This window comes from Corvus moneduloides, chromosome Z (assembly GCF_009650955.1).
Source record: "Corvus moneduloides isolate bCorMon1 chromosome Z, bCorMon1.pri, whole genome shotgun sequence".
NCBI lineage: Eukaryota > Metazoa > Chordata > Aves > Passeriformes > Corvidae > Corvus > Corvus moneduloides.
In genome coordinates this window covers 37,154,747-37,180,360 of record NC_045511.1, presented here as the reverse complement: position 1 = coordinate 37,180,360, position 25,614 = coordinate 37,154,747, and the positions used below count along the sequence as shown (strand labels likewise).

Sequence of the window (25,614 nt, the reverse complement as noted above, 5' to 3'; positions counted from 1 at the left end):
ATTTAATGAACTTTGCAGCCCCCTGCCTGAGATGACTGTGAAACACAGGCCCCCTTGAGAGCATACATCCCTCCCACACTGGCAGATACCTCAAAGAGCATGACTTGGCAAGTGATGAGAATTTTCTTTAAAATGCCTGGTAGTGTTATCCATTTTAATAATCTTCCCATGAAGCTTGAAATATTCCACAATACTGTCTTAGCTGCAATGGGGGCTGCAATGGTGTGACAAACCACACTTGGTTTTGCATTACAGGGTGATTTACGGAAGTATGCGGTACTTTGGAGTTGTTAATCTAAGGACGTGTGCTTGATTATGGCCTATCACATAATCTGTTCTCTTCAAGGCAATTGTCATAGGAATTGTCTGTATAGTTAGCTATGGTTGACAGAATGCATTAAAGCAGCACTAGTTTTACCATTTGGAGTTGTTATAACTCTATTACAGATGAAAGCTTATATCATTACATTTCATTTTCTGAGGAAAATGTTTTGTAGGTTTGGCTGGTGACAGATGCATGCACTTATCTCAGTTTTCATTAAATCCATCTGCATTGCTAATATACCATATGTGACTGCTGGTTTAAGCAGTTCTTGTACAACTTCAGATTATTTTAAGCTTCCTTTGTTGTAATTTTTCAGACCCCACATAGCAAAAGCAGCAGCCATTAGATGGATGCTTTCTGTAGTCCATATTTACTTATTTATTTTTTCTGCAGTTTCCTTTAAAGCATAAAAACCCTGTGCAAAACCTAGGAGCAGCAGACTTTCTCTGTAAAGGAAAATTCCAGCTATTTCCAAAACCTGGTCAATTCATTCTGATTTGATGAAACAGTACTTATTAACTCCTTAGAAATAGTACCTAATAACTTTCCCCAGTGTGTCATTCCACCTTATATCATACGAGAACACAGAAATCAACTCTTCCCTTGACACCTGTGATAACAATGGTATTGTGATCTCAGAGCTTTAGAACCATTATACGTATGTGGCATTGAGAATAAGAAACAACAGCATGTCATAGGTAAAGTTGATTACTCTATATTTAGACAACCAGCTCAGATTCTGGCTGGCTTTAGAAATCACGAACAAATAAAATCTGCTGGGTGAATATTAAAATAATATGGTATTATAAAAAGAAGTTTAATCCCGGGCTTGATACAGCAGTGGTGCTAACCTCCATGGTGTTGCAGAACAACAGAACTGCTTTCTTGCCATTTGACTCAGAGCTTGAGTAACATTCCCTTCTTACTAAACACATCTAACTAAATTTGCAATGAATTTGAGGGTTTGTTTTAATGTTATAATGTAGGCAATAACTTCTGTAAACTTTGCAAAGACAAAATTTCAGGAGGAAACTTCAGCGTCCAGGCTTCATCAGACCAAAACATGTGTTTCTGGTCAGATATTCTCTAGATGCATTGACATTTGTGCAGTTTAGATGCCCTTTGTAAAGGACAGCCAAAATGTGATAAGACATTGCGCACGCTCTGGTCATCTGCCATAGATTAGGTACATTGTTTATTATACTTGCTGGCTGTCTTTACAATGAACATTTCATCTGTGCATTCACAGTGACCTCTTGTGCAAGACAGATGGTGCATCCAGAAATCCTGGACAGAGCTAGTACTCTGCTGCGCTACCCATGTCTGAAAAAAAGGTCAGGTGGCAGGTGACTGGAAAGACACAGTTCACTCTCAAAAGCAGGGCAGCTGTCAACTAAGCTCTTATATGCAGCCTGAAAACTATTCAGGCTGTTTGTGCACCTCAGCCCTTATTTACTTCATAAGCAAATCTCAGAGCTGCTTACCAGAAACTGCTTGTATAACAGCTCTCATCTCTACTTTGCAAAAGTTCTTGTAAACACCTCCGTGGTGTCATCAGCAGAGACCACAGAAGAATCTACAAAATAATTGATGGAATGTAAACCTTTGGGGCACCTGAGGTGTTACTTATCTGCAGGAATCAAATTCTGTCTTGGTTTTCTGATTGTGTGCTGTTGTTCACATGTGGGAGAGTTGGAAATAAAAGTAGCAGTCAGCTCCTACTCTAGCACAAATAATCCTGGTACATTTAGTCTATATTTTGTCAGCCTGGCCCCTTCACTGTGTGGCTATTCTTAGATCTGATGTGAAAGTAGAGGAGGTGAAAGGAGAAGACATTTCACAGAATCTTGCCAATTAAGTAAACATCTCATGCTTCTTTTCTCTTTGATGCTAGAGAAAATAAAATCTGGAGAGAGCTTTAAGCAGCTACTGTACCATGCACTTGTTGGTATTCACGGTGCACCTGGTATTCACATCCTTCTTGTTCTGGATTGATGCAATGGCAGTTAGAAAGTCATGAAGAAGGATTTCTGTCACTGCTGGACTATGTCCTCATTGGTCCAGGAGCAGCACAGGTCACAGCAGTTTTAGCAGCTCTCTCCAAACTTCACAAATCCAAGAATGGAGCAGATTACTTAGATGGAAAGTAAGAGTCTGATCAGTTTAGGTGTCTATCTGTAGTGGTTGGACCATGTATGGATTCCAGAGATTCCCACCAAAGCCTGTCTATCACTCTCCTTCACAAAAGGACAGGGGAGACAAAGTATAATGAAGATTCATGAGCTGAGATAAGGACCAGAAGAGATCACTCATCAATAGCATCACAGGTAAAACAGACTTGAATTGGGGATATTAATTGAATTTATTACCCACAAAATCAGAGCAGGACAATGAGAGTAAATTAATCTTAAAAACACATTTCCCCTACTCCTCCCTTCTTCATGAGCTCTACCTCCTCCCCTCCAGCAACATGGGGAGATGGGGAATGGGGGTTACAGTCAGTTCATCACATGTTCCTGCTGCTGTTCAGGGAGAAAAGTCCTTCCCCTGCCCCAGTGTGGGGTCCCTCCCACAGGAGAGAATTCTCCATGTATTTCTCCAGTGTGAGTCTATCCCATGGACAACAGTCCTCCAGAAACTGCTCCAACGTGGATCACAGGCTGCAGTCCTTCAAGGACAGGCCACAGGGTCACAGGTCCTGCCAGAAAACCTGCTCCAGTCTGGGCTGCTCTCTCCGCAGGTCTGCCAGGAGCGTGCTCCAGCAAAGGCCTCCTGTGGGTTCACAGCCTCCTCTCCGGCATCCACCTGCCCTGACGTGGGTCTCCTCCACGGGCTGCAGGTGGATCTCTGCATCCCCACAGACCTCCATAGGCTCTAGGGTCACAGCTGCTTCACCATGGGGTGCAGAGGGATCTCAGCTCCAGCACCTGAAGCATCTCCTGCCCCTCCTTATCCACTGACTTTGGTGTCTGCAGGGCTGTTCCTCTCACATATTCTCACTCTGCTCTTCTCTGGACACAATTATGCCTGCACAATAAGATTTTTGCCTTAAGTATGTTATCTCAGTGTTACCACCATTTCTAATTGGCCCAGCCTTGGCCAGTGACACATTCATCTTCGAAGCTGCCAGGGATTGGCTTTTCTGGTCATAGAACTTCTTATAGAAGGCATCCCTGTATCCTTCCCTGCTACCAAAACCTGGCCACACAAACCCAATACACTACCTTCCCAAGAAAGCAACTGGTTTTCATGCTTCTGTAAATATTTGCAGTGTGATGTTTTTAAAACCTGCCTTGGAAAACCACCAGTAGTCCTTTAGTAGACCTAATACTGCAGAGTGAAAGAGCAGGCAGGATTTTCCTTGATGGACTGTCCTGCAGCCAATACTGTGCCGGAGGCACAGTGTTTCCCTGTCCCCCATTGCACATGAATTGATTTGAACCCTGCTATGTTGTGTTGGCATCTCTGAGGGTACATCTGGAGAAAACACACCTGCTTAAAATGTTTTAGCCCTGCCTGCTGGATATGACACTGAATGTTGGCCTAAAGTATATGAAAAAAATTGTCATGACTGGATAACTGAAAGGGTCACTTAATTTCACTGATGTCTGTAAACTCATTTTTTGTCTCTTGGGCCAAACCTTGAATTGGGTGGTGGGGACTTGTTTAAATAACACCGAAATAATCAAGAGCTGGATTTCCACTTTGCTTACAAGTATACCTTCTATCTTATCTGGATTTTTACTCTGAGTACATTCTCAATGATGTGTACCTCACATCATCCATGCCTATGACACACAACTGTTTTCTTTATAAATACCTCTTATGGGATAATCTCAAGGTCAGCAAAGTAGCAGACTGAAGAGTTTACACATTTTATTAGCTGAATGAAACTTCTTACTGGCACCAGTTACATGACAGCTAAAACATTTACAGAGGCTGCTCAGTGTTTATTGTAATTGTGATATTGTGTTTTGCAATCAGAAAAATTAGAGATGTAAGATCCAATAGTAGCTTTTCCTAATTCTCTTGTTAGTTGCCTGCCTGCAGCCTTTCCGCGATTCTATTTTTTCCAGGACTGTAAAGTTTTCAAGCACTTTAAATTGCATCAAGCTGAAATTTGCACACTGAAGCTGCTAGATACACAGATGCTTCCCCATGGAAGTGTAATTAGCCTGGCTCTGTGCACTGCAGGGGAGAATTTTGCTGGAAAGGAAGGAAAAGGCTGCTGGTGTCACCTGCTCTGTCCTAGCATTTCTGTGTGTTTGACACTACCTTCCAGTCCAAATGAACTTCTATAGTAACCTGTCCAGAAAGGCTTCTATGATGTGTTGAATTTGCCTGCAATTTTGACATGGATTTTTTCCATCTTATTATGACACTGGAGTCAGGAATAAAATTGCTCTACACACCCTCAGGCATCAGTTTAATGAGTGCAGGAAAGAGGTTTTTGATCCTGTATTAAAATCAGCCAATGCAGATCCTGCTCCAGTGTACCTACTGTTTGAGTGGAGTTTGGAGTGTAAAAGTCATGGAGAGAAACTGTCTCAGTGGAGTAATTCAGCATCTTATGGCTTTGTTTATAGCATTATAGTTCATATATAGCCAAACTTTAGGTGCTTCAGTTAGAAAAAGTTAAATGGGTTGAACTGGAGCTGTTGGAGACATCAAACCTGCTGCTAAAAAGTTAATGAAGGTCCACAGGGACTCCGGTATTGGTATGAATTTCCATGGGATGATGTCAGATACTTTGATGATAGGGAAGCAGAAATTTAGAGCAGCATGTTAATTGCATGACTTTTTGTCTTCTTTTAATATCCCATAGATCTTAAATATTCGAGCATTCTGTACCTCTCATAGAGGCAAATGCTACTTCACCAGCTTCTCTATGGAAGCTCAAATTATCTTTGGATGATTTTGAACTCTTTTGCTTGGGAAGAAAGTAAGGTAAGAAGAAGGATGAGAAAGGCTTTAAAAAGTGATTTTTATGGTCATGGATAAATCTGTGGTTGCAGTTTCTTTGTGAATATCTCAAGGACAGTGTAGCTGTACCCCCGCTGTGCACCTGCTGAACTCCAGTTTTAACCTAACTCAAACTTTACTCAGAACCAAGCATAGATGTACTCAGATGTACTCACTTTGCTTCTACCAATGTATCAGAGGGAAAGGATCTCATCTCAGGGTTTACCATGTCAGTTAACTGAGATGATAAACAGGCTGCCTTTTGCTGCTTCTTGGCTCCTCTTAAGACTGTATCTGCATTAGAAAAACAGACCAGACTTTATTCTGGCTGGCCTTAGAATTTGAACAGTAATGTGAGATCTGAGGGCCTATTCTGTCTTTTGTGTGCTTCAGAAAGAAATCTGATTTAACTCTTGCACTCAATCCAGATACGAAAGGTTGTCACCAACATGTTTCTTGTAAACACAGAGACCCAAAATGACCATTAGCTCCCAGAACCTGCCATTATAAAAGTCTCTTGCTAATACAGTCCTCAGTGAGCAAAGATTGCTGCAAGATTACAAGGGTACCAGGTATGTGTTAAATAAAACCTAAATTGTGGCAGATTAAGATCATGTAACTACATGAGAGCAAGGAGTAGCCTGGGCCATTACACAGCAGCAGATTTTGGCAACAGCAGCACTGAAAAAGTTCTGATTGTTTACTTGCCAAGACCTGCTATGTGACCAGCTTGGAGACACAGATCTGCCACCTGTGAAATAGCCAAACTTTCAGGAGGGATGGAAGCCAATAGAAATTTTGGGAGTTTTTTCTTTCTTTTCCTTTGCATTAAGTATATAGCTAATGCAAACTAGATTAGATGATAAACAGTTTTAAGTGTGACTGCTATGGCCAATTAGACCATTTCCTAAGAATAGATTTAAATGCTTAACTAATATTTTGTATCAGAAATTGAATCTTTGTTCATAGTTGTTGAAAGAGGACCACAGTAACTTTAAATGCGACAAAAAAAGGAAATAATATGTTGCATCAGTTAAGAACATTTTTCTGAACATGAACAGAATAAATTCTTTGTCTGTTGTATGTACATATATGGATGATAAAATTTTAAAATGTTTCGTGTGTCAGATATATCAACTAAATTCATGCAAGGAGCTATTATATCCCTAGTGATTACTAAAAGATCCTTCACAGAATGTATTTTATGAAGTCTTTAACTTGAATACAAAATTTCTTCAGTATAAGTTTGACCTATGATAAAGTTGATTTAGAATTGGTTTACCCAGAAATAATCTTTCTTTCTGTCAATTGAGTACAAGATTGAATATGCCCAAAAAATTCTTCAGAGCCATGTCAGTGTGTAGGTGTGCTCTAAAAGCACATCCCCATACTTAGCTCTGCTCCCTGGACTGTCATCTTGTCTTCCTTCCCCTTCCTCGTGTACACAGAAGTGTTAGTGGACCGGTGTGGGTGATGGTCACTAAATGCCCTGTTCCTGACCTGTGATTATGGCCTTCTTGTGTCAACTGCTACTCTTCAGCACCTTGCTGTCTGCACACTGTAGGTTAATGGATCTTGATGGATGAAGCACATAGATATGGGGAAAAGCTGCCAGGAGGTGGCCCAAGAATGTTTTTGACAGAAGAGACCAGCCTGTCTTTTATTATTCTAGCTATAAGTCTGGATGGATCTGATCCTGACAGGACTGGCATCACTGGCAAATGAGTAACAGGTGAGGAGACAGCTGAGGTACTCAGTAACTTTCTTGCCTCAGTTTTTAATGACCATGTCTCTTCCCACACCTCTGCCACAAGTGGACTTCAAGACAGGGACTGGGGGAGCAAAATCCTTTTGTGTGTAAGGCTCAGGTTCATGAGAACCTGAGGAACCTGAACGTACTTTAGTTTTTGGGACCTGACATGAAGTATCCCAGAGTCCTGAGCAAATTAGCTGAGGTAGCCACCAAGCCACTCTCCATGATATTTTAAAAGTAGTGGTAGACTGGTGGAGTTTCAGGTAACTGGTAGAAGGGAGACAATGCATGTGTCTTTAAAACAGGTAGAAAGGAGGACCCTGGGAACTACTGACCTGTCAGCATCATTTCTGTGCCTGGGAAGATCATGGAACAGATCCTCCTAGAAGCTATGCTTAGGCACATGGAGAATGGGGAGGTGATTCAAGGCAACCAGCAAGACTTCATCAATGGAAAGTCCTTCCTGACTGACCCAGTGGGCCTTCTGTGATGGAGTGACTCCATCAGTGGACAGGGGAAGTGTAATCGATGTCATCTACCTTAATGCCTTTTTAGTAGGACCAGTTGTGGTAGGTAAAGGGGTAATGGTTTTAAACTGAAAGAGCATATATTCAAACTAAATGCAAGGGGGAATTATTTTTATGATGAGGCTAGTGAAACGTAGGAACTCATTGCCCAGGTACATGGCAGATGACCTATCCCTGGAAACATTCAAGGTCTGGCTGGACAGGGCTCTGAGCAACCTGATCTAGTGAAAGATGTCACCGCAGGGGCATGGGATTAGATGGCTTTCAAGATCCCCTCCAACACAAAGTATTCTAGAATTCTATGATTCCATCAGACAACAGAGGATAAGGACAACCTTCTTCTGCCAGGTTTGCAGAAGAGTTAATAATTTCATTAAATGAATCAGCAAAATTAGGAACTATTAAGTATTTAAAGGTTATTTATGTCTGAAATGAGACCTAAGCAGCAGGAGGAAATATATTTTTTGCTTTCCCCCTGTGTTTAGAAATTTTTTGTCTTGAGGGAAGATTATTCTTGTCATCATTTGTGTCATTTTCACTTCTGATTAGGACAACACAGCATCCACGGGGCTTCACCACTCAGCAAATATGTTTGCCGTACTACTTCATGTTCAAAGCAAGTATTTTTTTTCCTTTTTTTTTTTCCTCTCTCTCCAGTCCTTTCTATAGACTTACTGCTCAAACTTCCTAGCCATTATGTTTTACACATATGTGAAAATTTACCATATCAATCTCTTCTGGGAAACTACATAATTTAATGGGATGAGAGAACCTGACCCTATTGGACTGTACTATGTATCATTTGCCTTCTGGCTATGAATACCATTAATGCTGTACATTTGCTGAACTTGCTGTACATGTCTTTCAAGCAGATGTCAGGCACCTGAGTCGGTTGCTGACTTTCTTGTCAGAGAGCTGCCTCGTGGATGAAGGCATTGGATGATTGTAGAAGTTCCTAGTGGAAGTGCATTAACTTGAGTGCTTCGGACTGGTAGGGTGAAGACAAGAAAGTATAGAAATCTCTGAGAAGTCCTTAAGTGGATTGTTCTCCTGTTGCATCTAACCTTTTTTCAAATTGTGCCACAAGTCATGTAGATATTCTTGGGGCCTTGGAGTCAGCAACCAGAACACACTTTGGTGAGTCAGGAGTGCTTAGCAGCTCTGAAAATGAAAAGCCATACGGACCAAGGAGACTGTTGATGCAGGGAGTGCAAAAATCCCTCTTACGTGCTGGTGTTAAGGTAACTACATAAATCAATGACCCTATAAAAGAAATAGGCCTGAAATAGTAACCTCCTTCAACATAAAGTAAGCCCCATGAAATCAGTACCAATGGCTCCTCTGATCCTGGCAATAAGGCTGCCAGTGCCAAGAGTGCAGCTTGAATCCCTTGTTACTCCCCCATTTGACTTCGTACTCATGATTTTTTGTAGGTGGTTGAGAGACATATGTGATTCTCATCAAAAACCAGATCTTGTTTATATTCATCCTTTGTAGGTGTTTTTCAATAGTCCTGCCACTATTTTGAAATTAAATTTTAAAAAACATTTTAGGGGAGTTCACCATTTATTTTAAATGACATTGAGGCTTTTTTGGGAATTTGATTGACAGTACCTCCTCTTTACAATGGTGAGCTCCTACTGCATTCTCTCAAAGTGACTACATTTATATGACCACTTCCTCCTTTTCTGCCATGGTTTTGACATTTTTGAAGTTACCTGCCAACATCTGTGTGAGCCTGTGTCCTTGAGCAGTTCCTCTAATTAGCTGCACCAGGTGACTGCACAGACCAAGGCAAAAAACCGTGAAGTAATATAGAATGTGCAAACCTAACACACGTGTTAATGACTCCTTCTTCAACTAACACAGGCTCTATACCCTGTGACTTCATGTCTGTACCCATAATGTCTTCCCATGTGTTTTGTACATATCACAGTATTTTTAAGCCTCACTAAACAAGAAGAAGGGACGCTTCAGGATTTCACCATGTTCTACATGTACCATGTACATATGAAGACACTGGCCTCTCCTTTCCAGATTTATCCTTGGAGTGAATTTCCAGGCTTGTGGTCACCATAACCACTAATGCAGGGAGAAATTTGGGGAGATTTTTTAACCAGGTTACTCAAAAATGGTTAAAAACCATCTTAGTTGTAGATTCTGGGTTGTTATTCCTTCCTGAAACACAAATGCTGGTGGAGAATAAAAAAGGGAGCAAAGAAGAGTCCTGCAAGCCAGTCTATGGAGAAGCATAGACCCTTCAACCAAAATGAAATTATATCCACTACCTATAAAATCATCTGTTGCAATTTTCAGCCGTAACTGAAAAATTCCTTCCTGTTATGTTACATTTCTGTTGGTTGGATTAAGGATGAGCAATAGCATTTACCAGGCTTAGAAGTATGTTACAGCTCCTGCGTTTTTTCTTTCCTAAATTGCATCTTAAATCTGACCTTAAAAGAAGAGCTACTAAAATTTCCTGTTTAATCAACTCTTGCAGCTGACTCTGACTCTTAGAGCTGATCTTTGCCTACCTTATTTTCAGGCTGTTCCTGAAACTCAGGTGCCTTGGCTCTTCTTGGTGCCTTTTCTTTCTAGAATGAGAAGAAATCAGATCTGGGGTCTTTTGAGTTTAATCTGATTTTGTAGGAGAAGGAAGACTCTGTGGGAGATGACCCTTCACAGATCTGTGAGCATGTCAGCTCCGTGTAACAGCTGGAAACATTTTGGGCAGAAAACACTTTTACATATCAAAATTGAAGATAAGTTGTCTATGCTATTTGGAAATGAATCTGTGGCACTTGTGGGATGTATCTGAATTTGCGGGGAGACTGCAGCAGGGAGAGAACAAATAGGTAGTGAGACACTATTATAGCAATATATGAAAGATTCTTGGAAGAAGAGATAAAAACATGTAGGTTTTTGTGCTGCCTTAATTTTAATGGGTGCACAGGTGTGATATTGGCCTAGCTGTACCCTTAAGGATATTGTATGATGTTGGAAAACGGACATCCAGCAAAGACTGTTCACCAATTTACTAAAAAATTGTTCACCACCCAGAGCATCATACAGTTTTTCCTCACCTTAATAATTCTGTGATTTGAGATATGCTGCCATAACTAACATACTAGTCTATTTTACTCTTAATTCCTGAAAATGTTATCACAGGCAAAGCTATTTACTCATAGCTCTTTATAAGGTTAAAGCAACCCTTTCGTTTGCCTAGCAGCAGTTCTCATCAGTATTCAGGAGCAGAAAGACACAGTAAAAGAGACCAGGCAGCATATATGACAGTGCCTGTTTCATTATATTTTGAATTATTAAAGAAGTATTTTTATTATATCTAAGATAATCACATATGCAGAATATCAAGGTCAGTGCATGAGAGTGTTAAGGAAAAATAATAAGCGTCACAGATAACTAATTTATCTCTCAGGAATGTTATTTCACACACTGACACATTTTCCTCTTTATCATCAATCTATAAGACTGAGTTCTGTGAAGTGCTTTAATTAACCTATCATCCTGTACTTATTTATGGTGTCTCCAAATGATGTTATCAAAATATAATAGTCTTTTCTTCTACCTCAACTCTATAAAATATCCTAAGACCTGAATATTTTACAAACAAATATTTTCAAGCCTATTTTATATGTTTATCTCAAAAAGCTGTCAAACTTTAATTGCCCGCAGCCAGGGAAAGCATATGCTCTTGAAAAGTAACAAGTCCCTGTTACTTCTTTTCATCTGGCTATCTGATAAAATTCCTTTAAAATTAGTATTCAACACCTTAGGATCCATGCACACAGAGCTGGTATAATTTGTCTTTCTGACACACTTAACCCAGCAAGTGGGTTCCTTAGTCTCTTTGATGGAACAGTAAGATTAAAGGTAATTATTTCACTTTGTCCAAGACTTTGCACAGTGATACAAAAATCACTACTCATCCCTGCAGTAGATCAGATCAAGCTTATTCACTCACTGAAAGCTTGATTTAACATGAGTAGAATGGCGATATGAAAAACACTTGAAAAAATTATACATTATTTTCCATAACTTTTGTAAATATTATCTGTGAAAACATTTATGTAATTGTATACTCCTTTTACCAGCCCAAGATTTTTCTTTTTCCTAATTGCCTAGGAAAAGCTGTCTCTCATCGATTCTATAGTAAGTGTAAGAACAGTCTTTGCTAAGTGTTGACAGTATGCTCAGCCTTAGTTCATACAGAAAGATACATGGTTAGTAGTGAAAGCAGCAGATAATAGCGGCTTCATCTTTTGAAAATTACATTTTAAAAAGTCACACCTTGCATTCAAATACTTGCTTTGGGAATGTTAGTTTTTATCAGTACTGTGAGGCTCAGGAACTCAGTCATTACTGCTTTATTCAGTCTCACACTTGCATCTGACTGCAGTTTAAGTCAGTGTTATCAACTTCTAATGATGCCATCTCCTGGTGACTGCTGCCTGTGCTGATGTTGTTATTGAGGAACAGTACAAAGGAGATGGAAAATAAACAGTAAAACCAACAGGACTGATGAAAACATGACTGAAGTAGGAGTGTGTGCGCGCTAAGGGTTTTGCCTTGGAAAATGGAGCCAGACTGCGGTAGCAGATACTTTGTTAACTGTCAGAAAATAATCCATCAGTGTGTCAGTTGCTGAGGACAGGTTCATTCTTCCTGTGCACTTGTACAGTGCCCAGCACAGAAAAATCTCAGCCTCGGTGACGGCTTGTAGGCACTCTAGGGGCTACACACTGCAAATAATATAGCTGTGTTTTAACACAGCGATGTTTATTGCAATTCATGTACATGGCTTTTAATGTTATTGTTTACTGTTTAATGTTATTGTTTATTGTTTAGCTAATATCCAGCTAATAATGCCTCATCTTCTTCACTCATTTTCTTCAGGATTTCTCTTGCTTCACTTGTGGAACCTCCAGTGATTGTGACATCAAAGCCTGCTCCAGAACTGCCCTCATTTGCTGGACACATAAATGCAGACACTAACATGCATGTCGTGGTGCTTGTTCATTGGCTTGACAGTCTTTTAACAAGCAGCCTTTCTGCAAATTCTGAGTGAATCTAAATTCTTAGCACTGGTGTTAACACTGGCATGTTTGTCTCCTGGTGAAAGCTACACTGTCTCCATTGGAGTACTTCTGTGTAAAACAGTGAAAATGGCTGTCAGCTCAACAAACTTTTGGGCCTGAGTATATTCCCATGTGATCCTCTGGGAGAACAAGTTACTCATAATTCTTGCTTTCATAATGAACTTAACTTGCTACATTTTTCATTGTAGTGTCTATTTTTATATCTAAAATCATGTCTGTATTTTTTGTCCCCTGAAACTTCTACAAATTTCAATATCCTTTACAAAGAGAAGATGACAAAATGCTATGTAATATTCCATTAATGGTGTCACTACTGCCAAGTAAATAATGATTTTTTTCTCTTGTTCCCATGGGATTTTTTGTACTGCTTAGATACTATAATGGAAATTCATGAGCAGATTTTCTGCCCATTGGCATTTAGTTTTTACGCTGTCTCTGCATGTTGAAGTCTCCTTTTGAAACTAAGGCTGACAATTTTTCTAACTAACTAAGCTGTTAACTTTAAAGCAGTGATTACATAACCAGTTCTGGCTTGTCTAACTGTGGGCTCCTCTTCACTTTTGCTGCATGCTTCTGCCACATCCCTCTGTCGGCAGAGACGGTCTATCTAGAAATTAGGCCAATGTAATGAGAAAATATTTTGGATGAATAAGTGAGTGGACCTGTCTGACTGTGGATCATATCAGTACAAAGGGGACAATAGGTGCCTGCCTCTGTGGTCTTGCTATCTACTTGAGAAAGTTGCAATACTGGATATACATACTTGGCTCCTGGAATTCATATTTGCTGCATAGATTTACCTGCATGTGTGATTACCTGTTCTAGCTGTTGGCCTCCGTGTATTTTAGCACTGTTGAACTTTGCAGTTGTTTTTGGTTAGCATGGCTAGTGATAGGCATATCATATGTGCTCAGATAAAAGAAGAACACAGCATAGGAATGTCCTTAATTGGCTTTTGTTGCATGTTATTGCACTGCTGGAGATGTACTGCACAGCGTATCTGCACAAATCTTTTTCTCCACTGAGTTGCTTCTCACATGTCCACACAGAGAGTGATGGGGTACAGCCTCTGTGAAGAGCAGTGGAAGGCAGAAACACAGAGCAGGAAGCATGCTTCTTTATTTCTTATTTCCCCTAAAGACTGGTGTTAAAAGCAATAAGAAATTTCCATCTCTGTTACCAATATGCATCATAAATGCTATTGGCACAATTTAGCAAACCAACACCAGCCTAACAGATAGGCTCAGATTCATTTTAACATCACATGGCCTCCATAAGGTACCTTCAAAGCTAATTAAGGTGTACAGGCACTTTGTCTTCCATGAGAGATTTCCTCCATGTACAAGGAGTAGCTTCAGTACTGGTGCTGCATAAAACAAATTTGAGGTGAGGAAACATAATGCTGGGACTGGAAGAACAAGGCTGACATGTAAACAGGGGACTTGACAAGTTTGATAATATTTTGTCTTTTTTTTTTAAAGGTTTTGGTCCAAGAAACACTCTTTAGTTCATGTACAGAATCAGGTGGGGAGGTTTTTTGACACCAGTTTTTCTTTTTGATCCTGACTCTCTGCTTGTTCTGTACAAAGATGCTCTTGCTTGTCTTTTCAGCATTGTACCACTTCTTTATTTTTAATCAAATTTTTTCCTGATACTCCTCTTCATACTTTTTGGAAGGACATAATCTTGGTGATTCAAAAACATGAAGTACAATTTTCCCCACAAAACTTTCTAGAATTTGACTAGAGCTTTTATGTTAGTATAGGAGACAGAACTATCTGTTTCTTTGGTGTATATATATATGAGATTTATTCTTGTTTATAACCTTTTGCAATGATTTATAAATAGAATTAATCACATCTAGCTTTCTGTTTATGGGGAAGATACAAACATCATATCATAGAAAACGTGCAAAAAGATGCATTGCTGATAAGAGATGCAGGATGTTAGGTGCCATGGCTATAAAAAATTTAATGTTCAACACTGTTTGGCTGTCCAGTGACAGAAAACTCTACAGATGGGTTGAAAATGTCTGCCATAGTCCTGCCAGACCCAGTCCTTTCATTGGAACTTCACAGGTTGTATGTCTATTTCTGCTCACAGAAAGCCAGTGAAAGGTGACAAGCTCTGCCCCAGACAAAGTGTGAAGCTCAGAGAAGTATCTCAGCTGTCAGAGAAAGAGATCTGAGTCCTTGGGACCAGCTGCTGGAGGCTCAGCTGGACAGTGTGCTTCCTTTAATGCCAGTGCCTTTCTGGTTGTTTGCTTTTGAGCCTTTACCAGTGCTTCTGTCCTGGTAGTACATTCCCAACATTTCATCCAAACATTATCAAACAAATAATATCTGAACTGAAGCCTCACAGGCTGGATTATAAATTGTAGTTTTGTAAAGATATGTTTGGGCTTCAGCAGATGAAGACAGCTGCTAATGAAAGCTATTTCTGTGCCAGCATGTACCTGAGGACAAATGCTAGACCCAACATGCATAAGGCATCTGATTTTATTCCAGTGACATATGGCAGCTTCATGACCTTATCAAGAAGTCACCCTCACAGCAGCATAAGCTAAGGGCAAGGTCAATCAGCCAAATGTGGAGGGAATTACAGGTTTTAATATCTTCTCTGACCAAGAAGGTGCTTTGCAATCACAAGGAGTACTCACAAAGCTGGGTAATTTTGCAGAGGGCAGGTATACAGCTGCTGTTTTGTCATTAAGTCTCTCATGCTTGTACATGACCGTGCTGTAAAAGATGAGGCAGACGGTGAATTACAGGTGATGATTGCAGTGTAGCTAGATAGGCCTCCACAAGATGTACACCTATAACTTTGGACAATGCTCCTAAATATATATGGTTTAACATTTAGGTTCCCCTTTGTGGATACAAGAGTTGGACTTGATGATCCTTGATGGTACCTTCCCACTCAAGATATTCTATGGTTATGTAATTCTGATTCACAGGGCTGCTTGACATATAAGCCAGCCTGCTGTACTATATTACCCTTCCAATAGATGGAAGACAAGTTATAAAGTTACTGTATATTTGCTCAGGTGTATGAAATTTATGGGTGTAATGATCCAGATGTGTAGCCTGCTGACACAGAATTGTCAATGAAAGACGAATAGCAAAATACAACCTTAGTAATCTCAAATACGCCAATTAAAAACAAAAGGAACCCCCAAATAACTCTGGATAAAAAAGTGTGGGAAATTACTTCTAATTTTGTTTTGGATGGCTTTTTCTCTAGGTGAGAGAAGGCTATTGGCACCTATAGGTACCATTAACACTTCTCAGGGGCAACAGAAATCCCTATCTCCTTGGAATAAAGTCACCTCAAGAGATAACCATCAGATACTCAAAGAGACACATAAGTGACACTTCCTCAGTATCTGGTACCTGAAAGTTAGCTTTCCAGGTTTGTATGTGCACCCTGGTGCACTAAACGGCCTTATGCAAAATTAATCCCTTCCCTTAAATGGGCAATGTGTTAAGGGCAGATGGCAGCATCCCCCTGCAGATCTGTGCCTAGCAGCAGAACTCCAGCTCCAGGGCTCTTGGCCACAGAGAGGGCAGCCTCTCCACCACACTGCTCCTCAGTCTGGGCTCTTATCAGCTGTGGCATGCCCCTAGAGTGATGGAGGCTGGAGCAATTGCAAGGGTGAAGCCACGGAGGCCAGCTGCAGGCGGCACCATTTGTTTCAGTTCTGGAGTCAACTGTGAGGAGGAAAAGATCTAGTGCTCTGGGGCCCTGAGGATCATCTGATAAATATTTCTCTTTGAGGGTCTTCCCCCTGCCCAAATGTGGCTGCATATAGAGAAGACACATGCACGAACTTGCAGCAACAGATGTCTACTTGGCTGGGATGTGCCATGTTTGACAGAGTGGTCTGTGAGTTAGCATGAGGCTGGAGAGTAAGCATTGCTGTTTGCTATAAACAAACCTTAGCAAAGTGCCTGTAATTGCACTGTTAGAAGGTGGGCCAGGCCTAGATGGTAACAGGGGAGGAAAATAATGCTTTCTTTTATCTGTTCTTGCAAACAGCTGGAGAGAGATAAAAGAGGAGACAGTTTTAACCTAAGCAAAGATTGTGACTGTGTGATTTCCTTTGTTCCTCAGCGCTTTCTGTTTTCCTCTTTCTAAGTTACATCTTTATTTGCAAATAAGACCATGCATGGGACTGCTTCTGCATGCTTTTTCTTTTTCCCCTTTTCTTGTTTTTCTTTAACTTTAGGAGATACCTGTTTTTCTTCTAACTCAACTCCCGTGGCTGCCTCTGTTTCAGAAGTATGCAAGGACAACAGACTGTGCTTCCTTCTGCCTATGCCTCACCAACTTCCAGAGCTCTGACACAAGGATGAGATGAACATCTTTCACAACCAACTGACACTTAGGGGGCACTTTTGCCTTAGTATGGTTGATATAAAACCATCCTGAAGCAGAATTTTCAGATTTTCCAGTAACAGAATGCAATGGAATAAGATAGAGAGAAAAGGAACTGTTATCTTAAAAACAAACAAGTAAAAACCGTCCATTTTTTTTCTTTCAGATAAAATTTTTGAATTCTGGCATTCAGAGATGTAATAAATTGCATTGACATTATTAAAATACTTAAGCATCTAAGGCGCCCATACAATGCTTTGAGACTGCAGAAACTGAACCATGCATCTAGTTTGATGCCCTGTACTAATGTTTTGCTACAGCAGGAAAATGTTTCTTTGCCAGACATTTCAGTTGCTCTAATTCTGCAAGTCAGACCAACCCAATAATGAATAGCTTCATCAGGGTGACTCATGCAGGCACATAGGCTCATCTAAATAGGGAGTTATTCCAGTCCAGTTTTTCCTGATTAAATCTGCTCTGGGTGTTATTGAAACAGAAATAGCTGTTCTGTTGTAAAACCTGTATTAAAACACTCTTTTCTTTTGTAAATTGCAATCTTTAATGGCTCTGTATATTTTCTACAGGAATAAAAAATAAACATTACTTCAGATGTATTTTTACTGTACTATGTATTTTCCACATATCTTGCTGCTTTCCTTTAAAAAGTAAAGACTATATGAAACACGTTACAAGCTGTATTGGCCACAGACTTCTCAGGTGTGCTTTATGGCAAGCCAAGATGACTTCACAATGACATTCCTGCAATTTCAGCATCTGTTAAATAAAGGCACGACAATTTTCCTCCAGCTGTTCTCTTTGATATTTAATTATCCTAAGCTGGTCTGTGGAAACACAGGCTGATGGGTACAGACCACTTTGTGTGAAATAATGAGAAAAGGAGCATTTCTAGTCTAGTGTATCTTATGCGAAAAGTGAGGAGCCTTGTCTTTCATCACAAGTATCGAATTTGGAAAGGAGCAGTCTGAATACTTGCAGTATTTAACATGAATATGTTTTTACACAATGACTCCCTGTAAAATCTGATTCTGAGTAGTCACAGAATTGAAGGCATCCACTATATTATGTCATTTGTTGGCGATGCATCCTTCTCTGCTTAAGAATGGGATTGTCTTGATTTGTGGCAGAAAATAAATAAAAAATTATAAGAATTAAATATCTTGAACTTTTAAAAGACATTAAGAATTTTCTTCATCAGTAATGTCTTTTTAACCAATAAAATTATGAATCTGATTGTTTCTATGTAGTACCTCCACGTTTAAATGATGAAGATACATTTTAGGTTTATCGTTGCAATTTTTTTCAATGCACTTACATGTTCAAACATTTTGTATTCTACAACCTAGATATACTCATTTTCAAATTACACATAAATCAAGACAACTTTGCTATAGAAAAAGTTAAACATAATTGCTCTTTGCTGTCATTTTAAAAAAGAGGAACTCATATTTCTAGGATGTGAAATATGAATATTTCCCAAAAGACAAATAACCATCACTTATGTATTCTTAATATATATATGATTCCTGCCTAAGATTATGCATATGTACGATTTTGCTGTAATAAATAAGAATAAGAACTGAAAGACTGTGTAACTTTTACAGTTTTTTATATTAGAGCTTGAAAGATACCTACTCTTAAATCCGTCCTTATGTCTTCAGATTTCTGATTGCTCATTCTACTCTGCACTTTTCTTACAAGATGCAATATAACAACAATTGGTAGATAAGAATTTTCAAGTTTAAATAAAGCTAAACATAAAGTTTTCAGAAATGAAATCAGTTTTATTTGTTAAAATAGTTGTACTGCGTACAAAAGAAAATACTCTAAGTTACAATACTTCAGGCATAGAATATTGGGGGGGGGGGGGGTTGCTTCCACTGCAAGAGCAGTATTCTAGAAATAAAGAATCGTTAGAATCAGACATTGATAGTAGTATTAATATAATAATATAATAATAAATACATCACATTCATATAATCTGAATTTATAATAACCCAGGTATACATCTTGATCTGCCTCAAACACGTAGGTAGAAGAGTCTTCTGTAGCTTGTAGAAGAAATGTATGATTCATGGTGAGGGTTATATCAACCCTGAGATATATCCCCTTGTCCAGTTTCACAACTGCAAACTAGCAGAGCTCCAGGAGGATGGTGAGCAGGCAAGTGACTGAAAACACTGTTTGCTGTAATCTTAACCCATTAGAGTACAGTCTGATAATTTCCTCCTTTTCTGATTTCAGTTCTTAAAAAAAAAAAAAATCAAGAAAATAAAATGGTTAATGAGTAAATATGTAAATTTGAAAACATAAGGATTTTCAACATACTTGAAAAGTCCTCTGACATCTCACAGGTACTTAAGTTAAAGGTATCAGCTGTTAAAACCAATCAAAGGGGCTATTCTCAGGAGAGAGATGTAAATAGATGTCCCATCAATGATCGTTTGAGGAGCAACTGATAGCACTTATCAGCTCTTGCAGGCATTAATCTCAGAATAATCAAAAGTAAATACCAAGCAAAAGCAAGAGGAAGAACTTCACAAGAGGTAAGCACTCAAGCCTGAATGCTGGCTTTTAACCCTTCCTTCAACAAGGGACTTTGCTTTTAGCAAAAGCAGAAAAGCCATACCCTCATGTACGTGAAAGCCACCGAGTCCCTGCTCAGACGATTTTCCACTGAGACCTTTATTGTCTTTCTTGAGCTGAGCTCAACAGTAGTAAGCAGTAGACTACTTTTACAGAGCATGGGAGGCCTATTATGTCTTTTGCTCCTGTAATGAGGAACAATAGGTCTGATTCAAAGGTGAACATATTAAGAGTTTAACGAGCAAGATGTGTGCCACATATAACTGTTCAATACAGAAAACTTCAAGGAAAAAGTGGTTCTGCCGGTGGATTTTAAATTTTAATTTTTTTTTTGTCTAGGGTTGCAAAGACAGGAATGCCACTTTCTAATGTTTTGATTTACATCTGAGTTGGTGCTACAACTCAGAAGTCACAGCTTCAAGGCACTGCTACTCAGGTAGGAATCTGGTCAGGAAACAAGAGCCTGCTTGGGGTGCAAATGAATCTTGAAATTCTTAAGACTATTGTTTTCTTACCCTGCTAACCGGTGATGTTGGCACAACTGAAGAAAAGCATAAGATGAGATTGAGATATTATGGGTCAAAAGGAAAATAATATTTTGCACTGATTTTGCCACTGAAGAGAAAATATTATTAAATCCTTACTAGTGATCTCAAGGGTATTGAAAACAATCTGTATCAGTCAGTTGTCCATGGAAAATAATACCAGTAAAGTAGTTCTTTAAGTCTTTATGCTAGTTGGTACACTGTTTTCAAAAGTATACAACCGTTTATTCAGGGAATTTCACAGGCTGATACAGAAAGGCTTGACTTAAAATGATATGGTGCTTTTGAGGAGACTAGATAGCACTACTTTACAATGATCAGTGTAATGGCTACATATTTTTTTTGTGTGGAGTGTGCTCAGTCTTAGAACTCATACAAGAATATTCTGAAGATTGCGATACAGATATTAAAATAAGATTCAGGTTAGTTTTGGGTCATTTACATATTATGATTGATGATTCTATGTGTTAAGTGGCCTAAATTAGTTTTCAGTACTTTTTTCTCTAGTGTAATACCAGTTTTTACTTCTACCACACCAGTATACACTACTGTTTTTTCACTTTATCTAAGAAACATTTGTATGCTTGGATTTAGTTTAATTGTAGGAGTTGTCCTGGTTAAGTGGATAGTCATAGACACGTACAGATTTTGAAGAACAGAGGAGTATTTAACCTCTGCAATTTTCAACTAGAATGGTGGAAAGTTTCCTATGGCACAGAATTATAGAGATCTGAAAGTGTCTTTTGTGATGTTCTATAGAGTCAAGAGCAGTGTTTTTTACTGTCTCACTAATGCATTCTCTGTAGCAAAGCAACCCACTGTAGAAGTCTAACTAGTGCACCTCCAGCATCCTCCGAGTACTCCTAGTACAAACCACTGCAGAAGGCAATTCTGTCACCCACGGGATAAGAATGTTTTATTTAGTGCCATTTCTTACCACAGTCACCGTGCATTATTTCTGAAAGACAGTTCAGAGTACCATAGCCGCACCGACAAAGCCAACAGCCCTTCAGCACCCAGACGCCGTGGGCAATGCTGCCGCAGTTGCTGTCGATGACAAGGGAGATATTTGGTACATCCCCGACCCCACCACACAGTACAACCATCCAGAGCACCTCACTCATTTCCTCTGATTTTGGTCTGCTTTTTTACCTTAGCCGCTCATCATATTCACAGTATCTGCCAGTGAAGTGCTTTAGGCAGGCACAGAACGTACCCAGGATACAAGTCCCTCCATTTTGGCAGCAGTGTCTGTTCAGTTTTTTACCTGCAAGACAATATTACAGAGGTTAACAAGCATCTCAGGGGCTCTGAACATCGCCTTTTCCTCACTTGTTCACTCAGGTCTCTACAGTTCTCAAAGTCTCTTAAGGATATCAACTTTTACTGTCTTTAGAGACAATAAAATTATATGCCTGTTAGGAGTGTTTGTTCAGCTAAACCCAGTTTGTTTGGTTAAGGATTAGAAACAAGCTACCAGGGATTACAGGATGGTGAAGAAGCAACGCCTGGCAAATCCTGTAGCAGCAGTGTGTGTTCAAGTGAAATATTTCATTTTTGACAGACGCAGGTTTCAATCACACTAAGAAATGGGGCATTTTTACAGGGAAGTGATGCTTATTTTTGAATAAAGAGGTTTTGTCACTGGGAAGTTACTTGGTTTTGGGGGGGGGGCGGGGGGGAAATGCTCCCTTTAAGCCTTTCTCAGAGTCCTGGGATTGAGCACCAATCTAAAATTTTATATGTGTAGGAGGAAACAGATTTTTCTTTTTTTCCTGTTAGTACTGTTGCTTTCAGGCAGCCCAAACCTTTTTTATAAAATTAACTTTTTTTTTGGTAATGAAATACCGTGAATTTTAAAAAAATAACAGAATGTTACAAAATTTCACAGATGCTTTTTTAAACACAAGGGGCCAAACACTTCTTCATTCTTAGTATCTTTCCTTGTTTTTCCTAAACACATTTTTCAAGTGAGAGATCTTCAGTTCTACCTTAAGTTCTTATGACCATTTACTAAATGGCTACGGGTGTAATTTAAATGAGTGGCCACAGAAAACCAATAGGCTGGAATCTTCCAGGACAACAGTTAAAAGCATTACTATATTATGTTTTTTAAAAGCCATTTTATGTCATTGTTTACGTAAATAATGTTACCTACTCTCTGTAATTCCAGTGAAGGGTACGAATGACCTGGAACTCTGTTGCTTTCTATTTTCATAACTCTGGTTCATGTCACTGAGAGCATGCATAAAGGTCTCTTCGTTCTTGGGCTGCTGCTTTTGTGCTGTGGCATTGAGACTTTTCACATCTTCCTTATGTTCTTCTCTTTCAGGTCCTTGACAAGAAGTGCAAATATGTAAGGGACGGGTAGTTTGTAATGAAGAAATACACACTGTAAATATAGAGGAGAAACACGGTGGGACGGGGGGAAACACGAAATGTCCCTTACCTTTTTCTAAGCGAACAGCCTGCCAGACCAGAGTCACAGTGAAAAGAATTCTGGAAAAAAGGAAAAAAAAAAACAAACCAAAAAACCAAAAAGAAAAAAAGAAAGAAAGGAAGAAAGAAAGAAAGAAAGAAAAGAACTGAAATAAATTTGTGCTAATAAGACACAAACACTAAAACGGATGGCGAACGTGTGAACTTTTAAAAGGAATAGATATCCCCGGCTAGAGAAGGTCCCCCGCATCTGAGGCAAACTTACCTAATATGATTTCCCCAGTACATTTTCCTGCAGCCTGGAATAGCCGTGAGGTCGTCCAGGAGAGCTCGAGCAGAAGGAAGATGTCCAGAGCCCTTTACTGCGGGCTGTTGCATGCGGCAGTCCTCACACCGCGGACAACGATGGAAAGAGAAAGCAGGACTGACGAAAGCTTCCTCTTGCTGTCCAGCTTACAGCAAGGCTCAGTCCCCAGCCGCACCGCTGGCTGAGCCCTCGCCGGGCGCCAGGAACATCCCTCCGGGCTGGGATTCCCTGGCCAGCCCCCGATTTACGTGCACTGCTGAAGGGTGGAGCGAGGTGGGGGCACCTACTGCTGCGGGAGACTGAAGGGCCCATGAGCACAACAAAAAGCCCAAGGCAGGAAGATCTCAACTCCAGTGTAGTTCTCAACACAGAAGACTTTGTACCACCATACCGTGCATAGGGAAAACAAACAAACAAACAAACCAACGTTGTTCTGCAGAACTGCAATAAGTATATCATAAACTCGAGTGGGTATATATAATGAAGGTTTAAAAGCCTCAATTCTACCTACGTGCCTTGTCTCTGCCAGGGTTTTCTGCTGGAGATCTGCTTTATGAGATTGTGCCACTTTGCAGCAGAAATCTTTAAAACCTACTTTAGAGATTTCTACTAAAATACTGGAAAAAGCAGTATAAGGTCCTTGAGAGAGGATTGTTGTCTCCCCAGGGCTGTAAATAACCTTTTGGAACATTTTCTGAACATTTTTCCTGTTAATAAAATTAGGCCCATTAGTGAGTATTCCTAGTCTGAGTTTATGCAGTATCAGCAGATACCTAGATATAATTTACCATGTGTACTGAAATGGGCTAGGAACACTCACACGGTTTTACTATGGCTCAGTATCATCAGCAGAAAGACCTGCAGCTGATCAGCACTAAAAAAGCTGCTCTGGGCAGGCTTTTCTCATCACAGTCCCACGTTTTGTACCACAGAATGCACATTGCCTTTACTTAAGTTGTGGCAGCAAACTGCAGCAATACATCTTGTTTTGTTTTGGAGGGGCATGCAGAAGAGGGATGTTTTCTCTGTGTGACTGCAAACCAAGCTAGTACAAGTTTCACCTTGGCTATATACAAGATCACATCGCAAGTATGGGTGTGATTTCTTCCTCACTGAAGAAATGGCTGCACCGACTAAAGACATTATCATTCCTTGTTTGTAAGTCCCTGTGGCTGTCACTTGTCAGATTTGCCCCATCTGAACTAATGGTTTAGAAGCTGTGACCACTTTTCATCCAATTTGGTACAAAGGCTGGCTTAATTTACAAAGATAGCTGTTTTAATTAAAGTCAACTCTCTTAGCACTAAAGCAGATAGTGTTTTGAGGACATGTTCTCTTACAAAACTGCAATCAGCATGGGTAAGAAGCAAGAGAAGCTGGAAACCACTGTGAAATTAGAAAACTATGGCCTAATTGCTATAATGGAAACACTGGGGAAAGTCGTACAACTGCAGCACTGCAATCGAGAGCTACAAGCTATTCAGAAGCTCTTTATCTCCAAATTGGAGACACCTGGACTTGATGGATGGACAGTTCAATGGATAAGGAATTGGCTGGCTGGCTAGCTGCAGCCAGAGAGTTGTGGTCAATGGCTCTGTGTTGAGGTGGAGGCTGGTGATGAGTGATGTCCCTCAGGCTCTGTTTTGGGACCACTGCTCTGCAGTCTTCCTCAATGGCACAGACGGTGGCACTGAGTGCACCCTCAGCAAGTTTGCAGATGACACAAATCTGAGCAGTGCTGTTGACACAACAGAAGGACGGGATGCCATCCAAAAGGACCTGGACAAGCTTGAGAACTGGGCCCATGAGGACTTAATGAAGTTCAACAAGTCCAAGTGCAACAACTCTGTTGCACCTGGGCTGGGGCCTGGGTACGCAGACAGGAGAACTTATTGAGACCACCTTGTGGAGTTGGGGATTCTAGTGGGTAAAAGCTGGACATGATCCAACATTGTGCGCTTGCATACCAGAAAGCCAAATGTGTCCTGGGCTGCATCAAAAGTTATGTGTACAGCTGGCTGAAGGAGGTAATTCTGCCCCTTTGCTCTGCCCTTCTGAGACCCCCGCCCGAACACTGTGTCCAGCTCTGGGGTCCCCAGCACAGGAAGGATGTGGACCTGTTGGAGTGGGTCCAGAGGAGGCCATGAGGTGTTCCCAAGGGATGGAGCACCTCTCCTATGGAGACAGGCAGAGAGAGTTGGGACTGTTCAGCCTGGAGAAGGCTTTGGGAAAATCTTGTTGTGATCTTCCAGTACCTTAAGGGAACTTGTAAAAAGGAGGATGAGAGCCTTTTTATATGGTTAGGTAGTGACAGGACAAGGGGCAATGGTTTTAAACTGAATAAGGGTAGGTTTAGATTAGATATTAGGAAGAATTTTTTTCTGTGAGGGTGCTGAAGTTGCCCAGAGGAGCTGTGGATTAGCTATCCCTGGCAGTGTTCAAGGATAGACTTGATGGGGCCCTTAGCAACCTGGTCTAGTAGAAGGTGTCCCTGACGATGGCAGGCGAGTTGGAACTTGGCCATCTTTGGGGTCCCTTCCAGCTCCAGCACATTCTATGCTTCTACAATGACTCACTCTTTCATGTCTCCTGTGGGAACACTGGTCTTCAACAGGAGGAAAGAAGTGCACTGCTGAAGATTTGAAATGGCTATTTCCA

The 25,614-nt window shown here is 40.2% G+C and overlaps 1 protein-coding gene across 1 annotated transcript; it reads right to left on the bottom strand.

Moving 5' to 3' along the window:
- Positions 1-18,866: 18,866 nt before the first annotated feature.
- On the bottom strand, positions 18,867-23,157 carry LOC116438062 (cryptic protein-like). The gene is made up of 6 exons (XM_032096618.1): positions 22,915-23,157; positions 22,660-22,709; positions 22,369-22,545; positions 21,363-21,477; positions 21,148-21,257; positions 18,867-19,325 (listed from the first exon to the last, which is right to left on the bottom strand). Exons 1-6 carry the CDS (start codon positions 23,025-23,027, stop codon positions 19,213-19,215), a joined length of 678 nt encoding a protein of 225 aa, XP_031952509.1. The 5' UTR covers positions 23,028-23,157; the 3' UTR covers positions 18,867-19,212.
- Between the last annotated feature and the right edge of the window lie 2,457 nt (positions 23,158-25,614).

Bases quoted from the DNA above. Each gene is read 5' to 3' on its own strand.
- LOC116438062 (XM_032096618.1), bottom strand. From the start codon at position 23,027: ATGCAACAGCCCGCAGTAAAGGGCTCTGGACATCTTCCTTCTGCTCGA. The intron at 21,478-22,368 runs GTAGGTAACATT...ATTGTCTTGCAG, and splicing joins CTTCACTGGAATTACAGAGA to GTAAAAAACTGAACAGACAC. The intron at 21,258-21,362 runs GTAAAAAAGCAG...TGTCATCGACAG, and splicing joins GAATATGATGAGCGGCTAAG to CAACTGCGGCAGCATTGCCC.